Genomic DNA, 17,454 nt, shown 5'->3' with positions numbered 1-17,454 from the left:
AAAGAATAGTGAGGACTGAGGAGTGCGATCCTCGTGGAAATAGAGGCCTCTGACATGCTTTCATTCTGAGATTCCACCTGTCCAATTATTCATAATTACCGGTTTCTCCTTATTGTTAAAAAGAAAAAAAGAAATGAAAAATATATGCCTTCCGACCGTTTGCCCGCGCCTGTGTTCCACCAACTACTTCGGCACCAGTGCCGTTACAAGCAATCCTCCGCTCCGTTCACAGAACGGCATCGTTTTCAAGGAACGATGTCGAAAGAGGGGGCAACCCACATGGTGCTATGGTGGGGGTTTGTCCTACGCGATCAAAGGGATGGGAACGGACAACTGGACAAGGTTTGAAAGGGAAGTGGACCCTACCATTGAAGCCCTTTTCCCCATTGGATTCCAGACTCATCTTGCTTTTGCTTAACCAGGTCGATCGACCAAGCCTGTATATTTGGGGGCTGGGCTCAGCCTTAGCCTTTCAAAAATCCATATGATAGCATTCACACTTGGATCCAGCCTCGCCCGCCCTAAATACGGCCCAATCACATTGGGCCCCCCCTCCCCCACGCCTAGCCCATCTACAAATTTCAGCTTCTGCCAGGCCTTGATGTGAGCCCCTACTGCAGGTTCAGATATTACCCCTAAACTAAGAACAGATTAGTCTAATTTTGCTTCAAATAATTAGAAATTTAGAATTGATTCTTGCATATCATGAAGCATAATGCCTTCTTTATAAAGCTGGAAGATATTCAAAGATGTGTCAACAATTGTGAATCATCTGTACGAATTACTTTTCATCCAGTGGAGATTAATTTTGAAGCATTGAGGTACATTTTAATAATTTTTGTATGTATCCGTTCACATAAACAGTGTACATCTTCTAATAGGAAAAAGTAAAGGTGCTTCTTTTGTCTACAAAATAAATGATTGATTGGACCAGACATCTTAAAATGGCAATATACAGAAGCACTTTTTTGGTCACAAACCAAGCAAATGGAAGGTGAGTTCTTTCTCCTTGGCCATTTCTCTTGTTTTTGTGCCATGTGCCTTTGGCTTTTTCTGGAACACATCATCTACATGTTTCCAAGATTATTTCGTGCACAGCATGGGGGAGAGGAGAAAGACTTGAAGCAAAATGGAGGGATGTCTAAAGCCAACAACTGCACATGGGTGATTAGCTTCCGCTCATGCAGATGTTTTGAATCGGGTGTACGTAGGAAGCTTTACACAAAGCAGATTTGATCTCTTTGAAAGCCCAGTTGGTGGGTTGATTCATATGCTGAGGGCTATCTTCAACTTTTGAGTGGGACACCTCTGTCTGCTTTCATGGATCACAATCCATCTCATGTTTAATCCTTAAAACTGTCAGCAATTTTGGAATTGGTGATGCCATAAAGGTTTCCAAATCTTACTAAAATCATTATCCCATTATTTAGCCCCTTCCCCTACCTTTGTGCTTTTTTTCTATCTACTCAAAATGTTAGTCAAATGACTCATAATGACTGGAATTTGTTAATTTACATGCATGCATGCAAATTCAGATGACAGAAAAAATAAAATTAAAAACCTCATTCAAAATACTACATATATTTGAAAAACCCAGTTCAAATTTGGTATATTCTTTGCTAGTCTGCATGATTGTAATAAGACTGGAGTAGTGGGTACTGTAACTACCATTGTTCTCCAATTAAGAATGATGATAACCCTTTGTAAGGCCTATCAAAGTTCCCCACTAAAATTTCTGACAACCTATCGATAAGAAGACTAGTTAGTAGATGCTTTTTCATGGTTTTCATTCCTTTTTGAATATGATACTCCCTCAACATCTTTATGCGTTCATTGATGCCTCACATGGCGTGTAAAGACCCATGTAGATAAGATTTCTAACTTTTCCTTTTGATCATAAGCATCATCCCACTTTTCCATTTTCCTCTCTGCATCTCCCCGTCCTTTTATTAAAGATTTGCGTCATCCCACTATACTGGTTTTGATAGGAAAAACATTCTTTCTCAAAAGGTCCTTGCAGACATCCTTTCTCCCTCAAATCTTTTTCCCCCTTATATATGTTAACTTGGTGTTTCTTTCTTTCTTTCTTTCTTTCTTTCTTCTTTTCCTTTTTTTGAGGGAAGAGGGCTGTATTATATGAATGAAGAGAAATTAATTCAAAAAGTTAGGAGAAATCGTGCGTGCATGTAACATAAACAATAAGAAAGGAAGGTCAAAGAACAGAAAATGGAGAGCTAGGTGGAAGCAAACATGGCTGAGGTTTTGCCTTGTCATCGAGCTATACATGGTGTGTGTTGAAAAAGAGCCTTTTGTGGTTCTTGTTTTCACATGTCTTGATTTCAGGAAGCTCGTTAATGCAGCAACACAATTGTCTGATTATGCATTGTTTAAACCCAATCTTTTGTTCCATTATGAGATTGAGATTCCTGGGTTGGTTTTAATACGAAGAAATCAATTCTTACAATGATCCAGACGCAAACCACTCACATGATTTTAACGAGTAACTAATCATAACCATCCAACAGAACCGAACATGGGATGAGCTTACGAAATTAGTGGTGCCCACGTAGAGCTATCTAGCTACTAATGTAAAAGATAGGGCATGCAGTGGGTTCTATAATTGTGGAAAGATGCCCATTTATGTATAAGCAGTGAGACATGGAAAAAGGCATTAGGCAGAGGGGGATGGATGGCTTACGTTGGCTTGTCTTCATATCCTTCTTTAGGGTCTCCAACCAGTACTAGACCAAAATCACAGCTTTAATTTGTGGTTGCAGTAATGGGGAGGAACACGTAGAGAATGGCTTGTACAAGGCAAGTCCATTGGAGGGTTGGAAGGGACCGAGAGTTTTGCTTGAAGTTCACATACACAAGGTCGTTCGATAGTAATTCTAACAAACCCTTTTAATATTTCTAATACTTAAAATTTTTTATCATTTAAGTGTTAGAAATGTTAGAAATGGTAGAAATACCTTTTAGAATCATTTTCAAATACACTCATAATCTCTTAAGAAAGGGAAAATGGAAAAGAGAAAAAGGAAATATATTAATGAGGATGGGGACTGGTCCTACTGCAGCTAATTAGAAGGAGGCAGTGAAGGAATTAGACATGGGAGGGTGTTAGGACATCTGTAATGCTTTGCCTTATCCGCATGGTTGTAGTGCTTCTTACTTTGTTTTTTCATATTCCCCCTCGTATTGTACAAAAGCCCTTTTTATCTACTCAAAATTCTTTCTTTTAAGGGAACTTGACTTGGATATCACCCTCTCCCCAACTGCATGCTTCTAAATGCAAGTTTTTGCTTTCTATAATTCTATTGTACGCAAGAGTTTGAAAATTGCTTATCATGTTTACAGTAATGCCCTTCTCCTCACCAAAATGGAAGTTGCTCCTAATGTCCTGATTATACAAGGAAAAAGCTAGGGGAATCACCATTGGAATTATGTGTTGGACTCTTAATTTGCGTCCATAGAACTGAACTGGGAAAAGGTGACCAACAAACCAATCCTATAAATGAAGTATTTCTCTTATCTGATAACACACGAGTAAAGTTAAAAAGAGGTGAGGTAAGCTGGTCGGGATCACCATCCCAAGATAAACTGAGGTCACAAGCTCCATGCTTTAACACACACCACACCCCCAAGCAAATGAGAAACACCGGGATTTTTTATAAGATCATGGTAGTTTTTAAAAATTTATAAGTAAGAAATCGTCTCTTCAATAGAAGATTTTCATCAAAAAAAAAAAATGAGAAATCGTCTCTTAAATAGACGATTTCCACAAAAAAAAAAAAAAAATTCTCACTTTAAAATTAAATTAAAAAAAAAACAATGTTTGAGAGACGATTTCCCACAAAAGTCACCAAAAATGAGAATTTCTCACTTTAAAATTTATAAAAAAATTAAAAATTAAAAATTAAAAAAAAATAAAAATACCATGAAGAGATGAGAAATTCTCACTTAAAAAACCAAAAACAAAACCTTAAAATTTTTTTTTTTCATTCTTTATTCTATTTATACAATAATTTGATTATTATAAATATATATTATAAATATATATTATAAAATTAATTATTTTTATTTACTAATTTTAATTTATAAATAATATACTAAATTTAATATAAGATAAATAATATTTATATATTGTTTTTTTCTTTCACTTTGGAATTAAAAAAAAAAAACTATTATCAATTTTATGTGAAAATTGAGTTTTAAAATTTTTTATTAATTTATTAAATAAAAAATAAAAAAACAAAAAGGTCAAACTATTTAAATAAAAAAAAAACTTTAAAAATCCATTTTTCTATTTCATATTATACTTATATAGTAATACAATTATTAAAAATATATATTATAAAATTAATTAAATTTATTTAATCTATCATCTTTTCAAAAGACGATTTTGCTTTAAAATTTTTTTTTGTAATATTATTATTATTTTTAATGAGATATCGTCTCTTCTTGAATAGACGATTTCCCTTTTGATTTTTTTTTTTTTTTCAAGGGAAATCGTCTCTTAAATCTTTTTTTCAAAAGACGATTCTGCTTTAAAAAAAATTTATCCCCAACTCCTCTCTCTTATCTCGTAAAACTACCATAATTTGGAATAACTTTTTCTCCTAGTATAATTTAAGAATAATTTTTTTAAATTACTGTACTCTTGTCAAAAGTCCGTGTTTTGCTTATTGGAACCATTTTATACTAACTTTTTTAATTTGCCAACTTGTCCCTTGATGCATGCTTCATGCCAACCATTAAGATTATTGGAGGTTCTCTTATCTCTTGTATCCCAAAAAAAAAAGACTGTGACGGCAAAACCCATGCGCAACACAATTTAATAAAAGACTACTATCCAAAAGCCGACATGATATAATAAGAAATAAGCAAAGAATTGAAAGCCTGGCATTTATAGGCAAGTGGTTCTACTTCTACATATACTACATTCTCCAGCTACTCAAATATTTCAATATTGGAAATTGAAAATTGCTAGCCTAAATAATAGGAAAATGGAAGTTAAGTAATGGCCGGCGCTAGATTCATTATCTGACACCACCGCCATCACATCAAGGTATCAATTCTTGTTTTCAGGCTGAGTGGAAAGCCACCGGCAATGACAAAAAAGCGTTTGACTTGGTGCAATATTGTCCTCTAATCCTCTGTCTTTTCTGTAATTGGGTATTTGAAAGCATTGTGATATAATCTGAATTGGAATTGGCTGCTGGCCAAGCCCAGCCCCCCCACTCAAGAAGGGGGTGTAGAAGTTTGTGTTTGTATCCAGCTACCGCCATTGCCAAATTGCGGCTACGGTGGCGATAGCTACGGCAATGATGGAGTTGAATGACGTGAAACGATTGGCAGCAGCCGCTGAGACTTCCACCGCCTGAGGATACTGCCCTCCCGCCGATTTCTGACTGCACCATAATCCGATTATAAACTAATTAATATTAGGTATTTCTTGTATAAAAAAAAAGGGAAAAATGTATGGCGGTGGAATAGGGGTGGGCGGGGATGGAATCACAAATCAACCTGGTGGCAGGAGAAGGGCAGAAAGTGATGGTGTAATCGGCGGATGCACAGGTGAAGGTGCTGCTACCATCATCGTAGGCGTAGCTGTAAGCACGGGGGCAGGCGCTTTTGAAGTACTCAGAATATGCACTGGGCTTACACGTGTCTGGAGTCGCGTACGCCCCGCTGCAGCAGTACTGCGCATCCCCAAACGCCTCACACGCGCTTTTGCATGCCACGCTCTCACTCCCCTCACCGCCTTCGATGCTGCTCACTTTGAGCTCCGACGGACAAGCCGCGTTTAGGTCAGCGACGCAACCGGTGATAGTACAGTTACCCCCGGTGCCACCCTGAGGTGCCACCAACATGGGGAGGTTATAGCCGTCCACCAGGCTGACATCATAGAAGTCGAGGCCATTGGCGCCGTTCAGGGTGAACTCTGCTAAGGTGGCGGGTGGGGCGGCACCGCCACCAGAGCATTCCAATGTACCGGAGCCGCAGTCGCCGGTGATACAAGTGAACTTACCAGCAGAGTCGGCGCTACAGAGTGTTCTACCCCACAACCGACCTGACCAGGCAGTAGGGAGGGATAGGGAATTGGACTCATCAGGTTGGAGAGCAAAACCAGTGGTGGGGAGCTGTGCTGTTCCAGCGTTTGATAAGATACCCGGCCACACTGGGTAGCTGCACTTGTTAACTATCGTAAATGTCGCTGAAAATGCACCTGAACAATGGACAAGTTGTAAAGAAATGTGGGAGATAAGAACGGAGAAAAACAGCCATAAACAGAGTGATAGTTGGGAGTTTAGCATCTACCTGAAAAGAGAAATAGGAGCTGGAGAAGCAGGATTGGAATTTGAGGTGGAGCCATTGAAGTAGAAGAAGAAGAAGAGTTTGTGAAGGTAATGGCGAAAGATGACGTTTGTCTTCTTCTTCTCCGAATCTTGGATAAGGAGAGAAATGGGGTACATGAATTTATTTATAGACACGGATGGATCATGGATGTGAGGCGGTTTTGGACATAATCGCTCACCCGACTCAGGTAAAAATCGGCAACCAGTTAAATTTGTTTTTACTGGCTGTAGCTGAGTAGCCCGTCACACCGTAATTTGTAATTTATATGCAACTTGCAAAACAGTTCATGGTACTTGGACGTTGGACCTTTGGAAGGACGCAGGGGGGATGGCATGGGCAGGGGTTTTCAGTTTCAGGTCCAAGTCCAACCTTCCCATTTTCCACCTCAACAGCCCAATCTGCCATGGGCCAGTCAACATGGCCTTTCAATTTGGGATCGGGTTGAGCACATGCACTCCAGGATAAGGGAGCACAGGAGAAAAAACAAAAACACAAGGGATTTTGAATCTTTACATTCCGCAAGAGCTTCAACCATGCCCATATTTTGTTTATACAAAAAGAAGTTTTATGTCCCTTGGAAGAGTGGAGGAGGCTCTTTACAATAAGAGGAGTTTTTTCCCCAAAAATATGATTGCATCAGCTGTATGCATGATCCCTTCTCTTTGACACTTGAACATTAGAGATGAGGACGATAGGGCAGCTCCCATTAAAAAAATATTAAGCTTTCCACCGTTTAACAAGAAACAGCTGCCCTGGCAATTCTCTCCTTCCCAATGGATGAGTCCAGGTTCTTCCACCATGTGACTTGAACCATCTCATTGCAATTCTAAACCAACCTGATTAGGAGAATTTTCTGACTACCATGTAAACAGCAGATCAAAACTCAATACAAGTATTTATGGTTGTTTCCAACTCAAGTAGGCCTTCACCTATCATAAATACAATCTACCTTGGGCAAACTGGAGTGACAACCACAATCTGTCTACTCCGTGCCTGCATTCTGATGGAAGTAAGCATTACAACAAAAGATAACTTCCTCAAGGTCATTTTAAGGGGATGTGACGAGCTACTTTGGAAAGATATCTCCAAATACAATTAAAGTCTTCACTCAACCACAACCACTTGAGCAAAACGCCAGTGCGAGTCACACATGACACTACTACTGGATTAGCAAAGTTAGACAATGTAATCCACAGAAGATAGCAATCAAAATCCAGGGGCCATCTTTGATAGGCAATTCAAACCAAAAACTCGAATTCTCACATCCACAAGCATATAGCAACCACACCTGATTACATTCCTTGCATAACGCTAGATAAAATTAGATATTTCTGGGGCTTACTTATAGCTATAGATGGATAGACATTCAACAATGTTCCCAGAAGGAATAGAGGCACAAACTCATTAGCTGCAGCCTTAACTCAGGCAAAACAAGTGGATGTGGGCTTCTCATTAGAGCTACTTTAATCCTCAATCCTCCAATAGTAGTAATATTAATATAAAGGCCAAAAGGATTTCAAAATGTCCAAATGGGTACTACTTTTAAGGCAAGTGGGCTTCCAAAGGGTCCGTGAGGGAGGAGCTCTAAAGGCAAAATAACATCTCTAGATCTTAGTGAAACAGCCAACAAACTAGCACCATTTGCCACAAGATGACCCTACCCTCAACCATGACAATCCTCAGTCAGCTAACAGCATACCACCATCACCACAACGCAAGCAAAACCCCAGCCAAAGTGCCAAACACAACACCCACCAACAAAACCCAAAAACGATCAACACAATACCATACTCCTCAACAGAACCCAAAACATTAACACCCACAATCAAAGTATTGCCCACTGCTGTCATTACCACTTCCATGACCACGCAGACAAACCCAATGTCCTTGATCCCTCCACCACCATACTAGCCATCATCCTACAAGAATTGATTTTCACCACCAAGCTCTACCCGGAACTGAATTTCTAAAAGCAATGCCTTGTACATTAGATTTTATTGTGTATCAGATCTTTATAAGAAGCAAGGTTGGTAACCAACCTACCCTCACCTAACCCAAGACTATAACCCCCTGTAGTTTAATGCCTCAAGTGTGGCTCAACCTGGTAAAATTCAGGCTGCCGCTAAAATCTGAAGCCCAACCTATAGTTTAAGAGAGTGTACCAGAGATGAGTGTTGGACAACTCCAATATTGTGACCCACTTATATGAACTGATGGAAATCTTATGAACCATAGTGATGCACTGATGCACACTCTTAACTTAATCCATTTTGTTTAATCTTACAATTCCAACATAATTCCCCCATATCATCCTTCCTCAATCAAAAGATGCTAACTCTTAACACACTTGCCTGTGGCTGGAAACCCTTGACAGGGGCCTTGCAACACGAGAAATGAATGACCCCATTCCAGCCAAAGCATAGGTGATGGCAAAGAATAGATATATGTTCTTGTACAGGTGACATAACACTAAGCTACCACCCCTTCGATCAAATAAAAATGCAAATCGAGGTCGGTCTAATCGAAGTTCACAGAAGCAGAGTAAATTCTAAAATTTTTCATATTGGAAGCAACTCCAGGGTGGGCACTATTCTGTGAATATGACACAAGATTGTAGTTGGCATGAGCAAATATTTAAATGCTCTACAGAACCAGTCAAGTTTTTATAAAAACAAATTAAAGTAGAAAGAGCTTCCAGTAGGTTCTTTCATGAGTACTTATTTGTTGTTAAACAAAAGAAAAGGCAAGAATGATCTATATATTAGGGCAAAATTCGCTTTCAAAATAAGAATGAATGTTTTGTGCACGGACTAGCCCCTATTGGAGATTATGTGACCACTGATTCAATAGAAGCCACAATCCTGGACTCCATGTGATTAAGTTCGTGTTTTTTTGGTTGATAGTGGACATCCCAAAGCTTTACCTCCCAAAAAGGTCATGGACATTTAGAGTAGGGATGGTACAATAGATCAAGAGAAAGTTGATTGTTCTAGGCGTCATTCTGAAACCAAAAAAAGGTTGGGATTTTGAAAAATTTTACAATGCATAACTAGATTCTGATCAAAACTCCAAAAAAATCCATCTCAATGAACCAATACTCACCTAGAATCAACACAAGATACGCCCAGATGAATAATGCACCACTACATCTCACCTCATGCAGCAAAAACTGATAGCAGAAATAAGATGTACTAAAAACAAACAGCATAGTTCATCTTCATGATGGAGGCTTAATAAACTATAATTTGGATATGAAGGCTTGCATAAAACAGCATAAAAAAAAAAAAAGAAAAAAAAAAGACTCCACATTTAAACCAATTACCCTTGCAGGGGGGGCTTAGCTCAGAAGAGAAAATAGTCAAAAGGTCATAATTTGAAACCCAACTAATAATTTTACAATTTCTCCAGAGAAGGGCAGAACTAAATCAATTTGAGAAAAATCATCTCTGATACAGGTGTCTAAAAGGACAAATTTAAACATAAAGAGAAGAAGGGAAGTTTTCCAGTTAAAAGGGTTTAAGAACAGGTACATCTTAGCAATGGACACGCTTACAGTGTGAACAAGTTATAGGACCCTACTTTCTTCCAACCAATAGAATAAAATACAGTAAAGCAACATTAAGACATCATCAACTATACTGGAAAAAAAAAAAATTTCTTGACCAAAATTTGTCATTTTCAAAAGTCACCCAATAAATAGAGCAATATTAAAGCCCCAATTCAGTATGGAACCACCATATATACGCATATGAAGCAAGAAAACTCTTTCATAACTCCGGATCATAACTTGGAATGGACACACCAAAACATCACTCTTTGCCAAAAGATCCTATGTATAAACCCCAAAACAAAAAATTAAACTGAAGATGCTGGAAAAAAGAGAATGTATACTATTACTCCTCTTTTCCCTTCATCACGATGGGTTAGGGTTAGGGCATTCTCTAGCAAAATGCCCTTCCTGTCCACAGTTGTAGCATCCACCGCCACCGCCACCGCCACCAAACCTTCCACCGCCTCCACCGCCGCCACCACCGAACCTACCAGCGCTGCCGCTTTCCAGAGTGCAATCCCTAGCCAGGTGCCCATAATCACCACAGTTATAACAACCGCCACCGCCACCGCCACCGCCTCCGCCGCTTGGACGGGAACAGTCCCTAGCCAAATGTCCTGGCTGACCACAGGTATAACAACCTCCGCCTCCGCCTCCTCCACCACCACCGCCACCGCCGCCGCCGCCGCCGTTATTTCTTCGGACGCAATCCCTAGCCAAATGCCCGGTCCCGCCACAATTATAACAAGCGGCACCGCCACCACCATTGCCGCCCCTATCACCAGTTCTCCATCCGCTTCCATACCCGCCCCCAGAGCGGCCACCCCTTCCACCGCCGCCACCACCACCCCCGTAGCTGTCTCTCTTGCTTCCCTGAACGGAAGATCCGTCAGGTCCGGTGACATCTACGGCCTTGGTCCTACCATCTTCCCCGAGGACGATCTGGAACTCAACGGTCTCGCCTTCTCCGAGGCTGCGAAAACCGTCGGACTTGATGGACGATTGGTGCACAAAGAGATCTTCACCGCCCTCGTTGGGAGTGATAAAGCCGAACCCTTTCTGATCGCTAAACCATCTAACCACCCCGGTTGACCTCTCCTGCGCCATGGCTGTATCAGAGGAAGAGGTATCGTTTCCGTCCCCCAATACCTACACCTCCACTATATATAGACTCCGAGGGAAACCAGGATCCAAACCCTAGTTCTACTCCGCCTTTTTCATTCCCTATTATTGTTATTATTATTAGAACACTATCACTATGGTGTATGATAAGAGAATTAATTTATTTATAAAAACCAATTTTTCATTAAAGGGTTCATAAAAAATTGAAAAATTATGATTATATTTCTTTCAATGAGGTGATATAAAAAATAATAAAATAAATTAAATAATACATTCTTTTCATTTCTTATAAATTATTTATTCATTTTTTCATTTAAATTTTTACTTTATAAGTTGCTTTTATTTATGACTTTAAAAAATTATTATATTTAGTATTAAAAAATTGGGAAAAATTAGAAAAAAAAAAAATAGAAGGAAAGCACATGGTAAATAAAATATCTTTAAGTATATTATCCATAAAAAAAATTATGAGAAATAAATTTAAATGGTTAATAAATACACCATCTTAAACTTTATTTATTTATTTATTTCTTCTGTAAGATATTTTATCATAATTTAAATACATCTTATTTAAACAATATATTTTTATTTCTATGAAGTATTATGTATAATGCTTAAATTTTCAAATGTGCGGTATTGATTAAAATAGTATAAATGAATTATTTTCAAATTTCTATTATCAAACCCAACCCAACCATGAGAGGGCAGGGAGAGGCCGGCATAATTGGGATGACTTTTATACTACTTGTAATAACCTTTCTATTTTAGGCTTAATAAGTCTTCATGACCCTTTCATATAGATATTATCCTTCTTAGAAGTAATATCCTTTCGTGACTTTCAAAATATATCTACATGATTAAAAGAAATTTATACATGTAAACCAATTCTGAATCAAGAAATGATGGTAAAAGTGAGAAGAAATGAGGGCGAAATTTGCTTCCATATACTTACTTTCTGATCCATGATGCATGATCATGATCCATGATGCATGATCATGATCCATGATCCATGATCCATGCCTCAAAAATAGAACTTTTTTCTTTGTAGATGCCTTAGAGGTACAGCTGCTTTTTATAAGAATAGGAATTCCAAAGCAGGTTGTCTATCTACAGAGTGCAGCTGAGGGATGGCTGCTTCAAAGGGAAAACAAAAAACAAAAGGAAGATGAAGATATTTGTACAAGTAAACTAGCATTAATAGACTTCAACATTCCATTGCTCTGCCCTTTTCAACTGCCTCTTGTACTCGATCCAATCGATGCCTGAAAACCAGGAAACATAAGGTTGGAGTCATTATACATCCAAATTCAGTATCAAATCTCAATCGAGTTTATTTTCTTACCATCTCTAGCAGCCAGTGACACCATTATGTCATCAATTCCCTTCTCCATGCCCTTGAGCCCACACATATAGACATAGGTGTTGTCTTTCTTCAGTAATTCCCAGAGTTCTTCTGCATACTCAGCCATTCGGGTCTGAATGTACATCTTCTCTCCTTTGGCATTTGATTGCTCTCTGCTCACTGCAAAGTCCAACCTGAAGTTCTCAGGCTTCTTCTCCTTCATTTTCTCGAATTCCTGTTCCATCCAACACCAACAAATTCCTATGTTACTTCCATTGGGTTAGGCGCTCAAATATCGTATTCAAGTGAGAAAAACAATATGTTGCACCAGCTCACCTCCTTATAGAGTAGTGAGCTGCTTGTGGGAACACCCAAGAAGAGCCAGGCCAAACCATTGAACTGCAAGACATGTCAAAAGGTTAAAATCACACTGGACTATCTACATATATAACTAGTCTACCACTCTGTCCCTCAAATGGCATCCAACAAAAAGTTAATCCATTGTTGTTGATTGAATACTGTTATTCTTCTTATTCTTGCATGATCCACAGTAGGATATGCCAGAAGTTATGACAGTTTCCTTGGCCCCAACTGCCTTTTGTCATAGCATTAGGATTGTTGTTTTACCATGTTCAGGATTAGATTGGACATTTTCTTCATTTTCCGGTGCATGCCCATGTAGCAGACATATCAAAGTTGCCCTACCTTGTAGTCTTCATGCTTCTCAAAGAACATTTTCCACAAGAATGAGCGGAAAGGAGCAATTCCAGTTCCAGTTGCAAGCTGCAATGAAGAAATCATGTTGTAACAATGCATACAACTGATACATTTTGGAAAACCATTACAACCATAGCATTAGGACAAATGCTGGAGAATGAATAATACCATTATGATTGTGGCATTTGGATCCTTTGGCATAAGCATTTCTTTCCCCACAGGCCCTGTAATCTTCACTTCGGCCCCAGGCTTCAAGTCACCTGAAATGGAAGAGATTTAGAGCTCAAAAGTACATTAACAGAAGCATCTCTTAGACTAATGTCTTCACCGAGAGATTGATTTCCCATACAACTGTTTGAAATCAGAAGGTGGGCTGGATTCCTATGCAATTAAGAAAATTTTGAGCAGACTTACACAAGAAATTTGAGCAGACTCCCTTAACTAGTTCCCCATTCTCATTGGTGTAGACAAGCCGTTTCACACAAAGAGAAACCTATATGCAGACAATTAGATCAAACAACCAAAACAACTAAAAACAAAAGAAAATCAATATTAATCATGGGGATAGCTTAGCTTATCAGATGAGGCTACAAATATGGTCAGTTAAACATGCTAGCAAGAAATAAATCATACAGACTTGAGAAAACCCCATTCAATTATATACTATGCTGCAATCCTATAACTATGAAAAGTGCAAATCATTTGGAAGTAAAAGGCTTACAGTTTTGGAGTCTCCAAAGTCACCAAGGGCACTGCTTGCAATTGAGTACAATCTCAGCTTGTGAGGCTTCCCATTCTTGTCAACACCATCTGCAATTACCCCAATGGATTGCCCTTCTCTGTAGGGAACTTCTCCTGAGCAACCCAATTGACCAATCAAATTCAGCTCAAAAGAAATCAGGAGCGATCAGCTAAAAAACTCAAAAGTTCCACATAAAATTAAAGATGGTTCTGTTGAATTTCCAATATATATACATGGAGCATGTAAAAGGTTGTTACCCTCGGTGCTGAAGACCATGTGCCATGTTTCTCCAGGAGCATCATCCCCGGTGATCTTAGTGTTGAGAAGACATCTGCCAATGTAAGGATTCTTAGGCTTAAACTTGTTAACAATCACTCCTTCCTCATTTTTCTTGGAAATCTTCTCGACCTTGGCAGGAGCCTCAGTGGTGACCTGGGCTCTGATAGAAACCACTCTCCCACCGGCAGAGATGTCTCTGTAAAACAAAGGAACCTGCACAAACAAAATAATAACTTGCCCAAATATTTGACGTGGAATCCAATCATGTGAGTAGACATTTATATACCTTCTTAAGGCTGATTCTTTCTGGTGAGATGATGGAGGTTCTGGCTGAAAGAGAGGTAGTCTTAGAGGAGGGAAGAGAGACTGCAGCAGTGACTGCAGTAGCCATTGTTGTGAGGCTGAATAAGGAATGAGATGAGGAGAAGAGAGAAGTTTTGGGGAGAAAAGAGGGGGGTGACTAAAGAGGGGGTGTTGGTGAAGAAGAAAAAGAAAGGGGTGAGATCTTTTTTGGTTGAGTAATGGATTATAAATTGGGTGGAGGAGATTGTAAGGCCAATGCAGTGGCAGATGTGAGGATAAGTCTATTGTGTAATGTATGATTCTCACCTCTCAGGCCCCCTCCATGGTTTTGGACTGCCTCTATACACAGCCCTATATTGATTTTTTATTCCCCAAAAAAAAAAAAAAAAAAAAAAAAAAAAAAAAAAAAAATCTTACTTAGACCCAACTTTTTTTTTTTTTTGGCCTTTTACTTTTCATGAAAGAGTTCTCAAATGATCAAATTGTTAAAATAAATATTTAAATTTACTATTTGATGAAAAAGGAATAATAACATTTTAAAAAAGTAATAATGAATTATAACATTTTAAAATTTTACATAAATTTTAATTTAATTTAAAATGAATATTAAATTATAAGAAATAAATCAAAAGTTAACAAATAATAATTTCTTAAATAAATAATATAATAATAAGGTGGATAATAAAGTATTTTTTTAAAGGAATAATAATATTTTAATGGATGATAAAAATACAAATCATGTATTTTTCGGAGAAGGAATAATAGTATTTTAATAGAAATTATAAAATATTAATATTAATTAGGGTTGGAACTTAGGTTGGTTGATTGGATAAATAGTTAACCCGATTCTCACTCGAATTTAGAAATCATTAACTCAAGTCCAACCCAACTCAACTTTTAACATGAGTTATTCAATCCAAGTCCAATCTAACCTCATTTATTTAAGTTTGGATAGTGTTTGGATTTGATTCAAATTGATCGAGTTAGATTTAGATTGGTTGAAATGATCATGTCGCATAATTCAAAATCTATCTATAATATTTATAAAAAAAATCTAAATATTTATATGAAAATTTAAATACTAAATAATACAAAATTTCAAGATAGCAATATATATATATATATATATATATAATTAGATATTTTCTAAAAAATGAAAAAGTATATGGTAGAATATAATATGGAATTTTCTCTTAAAAATCTAGAAAAAAAATGAATATTATTATATAAATACATTATGAATATTATAAAAATATTAAATTGGATTTGAGTTAGGCTTTAGTTTATCAAAACTACTATTTGAGTCTAACTCAAATTGAGCTTAAATTGAAAAAACTAACTCAAACTCATCTCAAATATTAAAAATGATTATTTGAACTTGTTTAAAGATCAAGTTGGATCAGACCAACTCGTCCAACTTACACCCCTGTTAATAATATTTCAATAAAACTATAAATTGTATTTTTTTATTAAAATAAATAATACTATTTGAAAAATAATAATGGTTAATAATATTTTATTTTAAATGAATTGCAAAGACAACTACAATTCATTTTTTTTAATGTGTAAACAAATCAAAATTCTCATTACACATTCAAATTTACTTTCTAATAATTAAAAATGTATTTTGAACTACTTAAGTTTAGTAAATTATGGTATTAATTGACTCGATTTTAAGTTTCAAATTATTTTTAAATATTACTAGCATTCTAACATATCAAGCTTCACTTGATTTGAAATCCTAATGAAAAACTTTGAGAAAATATAATTGTTTGAAGAGAAGAATTAGTAGTCATTCTAAACTAGATTTGTTTTAGAAAATTCTAATATTAATTGTGTGGACCCCGCATTTCGACTCATGCGTTTCCCACTCGAAGGTGAGCTCGATTTTTATTTTGAAAAACGATTTCATTTATTAGGAATATGACTTGGAGTCGCCACTTATTTTTGTTTTATTTTTAAAATGGTAAACAAAATAAGAAAGAAAAACCCTAAGTGTGACTCCTTATTTTCGAAAAGACGGTCTGGGAAAAACCAGATCGGGTTCGGGGGTCAGGTTACTTATCGGGAAGGTACGGTACAAACCGTAGCACCCCTTTAAGTCCCTAAAGTCGGGTCTCTACTAATAAAATGAAGCAATCATGGCAATTGATGAGGAAAATCAATGAATACTCAGAGTGATCATGCACACGTAAGAGTCGAGACATGCATAGACAACGATTAGAGGGGAAATAGGTACATACCTGGGCAACAAACCGTCATGCGCTATCAATAGAGAGGGTTAGTACACCATATAGAGCACAAAACATACCACATGCATCACTAAGCAGGGATTAAAATTGTTCGAAGGAAAGCTAGATTTTTTTTAAATTCATTTGAGAATCGGAATCTTAGAGATTATTTTGAAAATTAGATTCTTAGGAATTATATGTAAGAAATGAGAACTTTTAGAAATTAAATTTGAGAGAAAATCGGGATTTTGAAGAATTATTTGAAGGTTCGGGATTTTTAAGAAAAATTAAGTTACGAGAATTGGGATTATGGGGGGTTAAACTTCGAAAGGGATCAGAATCGTAAGTTATTTGAGGCGTAGAAATTATGAAAGTTGATGCGCAAAAATTGGAAATCTTAGAAATCATTCGAATGCAGAATTTATAGAAATAATGAATAAGATGATAATGATAATGATAATAATAAGTAGAGGGATAAGTACGGGAATTGGAGCATGGGGAACTGAAAATTAAGTTCGGAGATAGGACAATTGGAATTTCAAATAGCTAAATTTAGAAATTGGAATTTTGAAGAAATTAGACTTTAATGATTGAAATTTTTAAGAGAAATAAATGGGTAAGTATGGAATAACGTTACTAATTAATCAAAACGGTATTTGGATGGATGAATAGTGAATAGTGAGATTTGTGAGATTAAAAATTAAATTGGAAAATCGGATTTTGACGAAAATGATATTTAAATGGATGAAAGTGAATAGTGGGATTTTGAAAATTAAGTTTGAAAGTCGGACCTTTGAATAATTGAACT

The 17,454-nt window shown here is 37.0% G+C and overlaps 3 protein-coding genes across 3 annotated transcripts; all 3 read right to left on the bottom strand.

Moving 5' to 3' along the window:
* Positions 1-4,840: 4,840 nt before the first annotated feature.
* Positions 4,841-9,899, bottom strand: LOC117912544 (thaumatin-like protein 1b). The gene is made up of 3 exons (XM_034827162.1): positions 6,322-9,899; positions 5,527-6,229; positions 4,841-5,411 (listed from the first exon to the last, which is right to left on the bottom strand). Exons 1-3 carry the CDS (start codon positions 6,374-6,376, stop codon positions 5,279-5,281), a joined length of 891 nt encoding a protein of 296 aa, XP_034683053.1. The 5' UTR covers positions 6,377-9,899; the 3' UTR covers positions 4,841-5,278.
* A 202-nt stretch (positions 9,900-10,101) lies between these two features.
* Positions 10,102-11,146, bottom strand: LOC117912545 (glycine-rich protein 2-like). The gene has a single exon (XM_034827163.1). It carries the CDS (start codon positions 11,015-11,017, stop codon positions 10,274-10,276), a length of 744 nt encoding a protein of 247 aa, XP_034683054.1. The 5' UTR covers positions 11,018-11,146; the 3' UTR covers positions 10,102-10,273.
* An 862-nt stretch (positions 11,147-12,008) lies between these two features.
* LOC117912543 (ferredoxin--NADP reductase, leaf-type isozyme, chloroplastic) lies at positions 12,009-14,594 on the bottom strand. Its single transcript, XM_034827161.1, has 9 exons — positions 14,399-14,594; positions 14,091-14,325; positions 13,813-13,946; positions 13,506-13,584; positions 13,260-13,351; positions 13,080-13,157; positions 12,711-12,773; positions 12,375-12,609; positions 12,009-12,294 (listed from the first exon to the last, which is right to left on the bottom strand). Exons 1-9 carry the CDS (start codon positions 14,501-14,503, stop codon positions 12,227-12,229), a joined length of 1,089 nt encoding a protein of 362 aa, XP_034683052.1. The 5' UTR covers positions 14,504-14,594; the 3' UTR covers positions 12,009-12,226.
* Between the last annotated feature and the right edge of the window lie 2,860 nt (positions 14,595-17,454).

Source organism: Vitis riparia, chromosome 4 (assembly GCF_004353265.1).
Source record: "Vitis riparia cultivar Riparia Gloire de Montpellier isolate 1030 chromosome 4, EGFV_Vit.rip_1.0, whole genome shotgun sequence".
Taxonomy (NCBI): Eukaryota; Viridiplantae; Streptophyta; class Magnoliopsida; order Vitales; family Vitaceae; genus Vitis; species Vitis riparia.
The sequence above is the reverse complement of the archived record's forward strand: the minus strand, read 5'-3'. Positions and strand labels throughout refer to the sequence as shown.

Bases quoted from the DNA above. Each gene is read 5' to 3' on its own strand.
- LOC117912544 (XM_034827162.1), bottom strand. From the start codon at position 6,376: ATGGCTCCACCTCAAATTCCAATCCTGCTTCTCCAGCTCCTATTTCTC. The intron at 6,230-6,321 runs GTAGATGCTAAA...TCCATTGTTCAG, and splicing joins GCTCCTATTTCTCTTTTCAG to GTGCATTTTCAGCGACATTT. The intron at 5,412-5,526 runs GTTGATTTGTGA...ATTATGGTGCAG, and splicing joins TGCCCTTCTCCTGCCACCAG to TCAGAAATCGGCGGGAGGGC.
- LOC117912545 (XM_034827163.1), bottom strand. From the start codon at position 11,017: ATGGCGCAGGAGAGGTCAACCGGGGTGGTTAGATGGTTTAGCGATCAG.
- LOC117912543 (XM_034827161.1), bottom strand. From the start codon at position 14,503: ATGGCTACTGCAGTCACTGCTGCAGTCTCTCTTCCCTCCTCTAAGACT. The intron at 13,947-14,090 runs GTAACAACCTTT...TGGGTTGCTCAG, and splicing joins CATGGTCTTCAGCACCGAGG to GAGAAGTTCCCTACAGAGAA. The intron at 12,610-12,710 runs GTGAGCTGGTGC...TGGATGGAACAG, and splicing joins GCTCACTACTCTATAAGGAG to GAATTCGAGAAAATGAAGGA.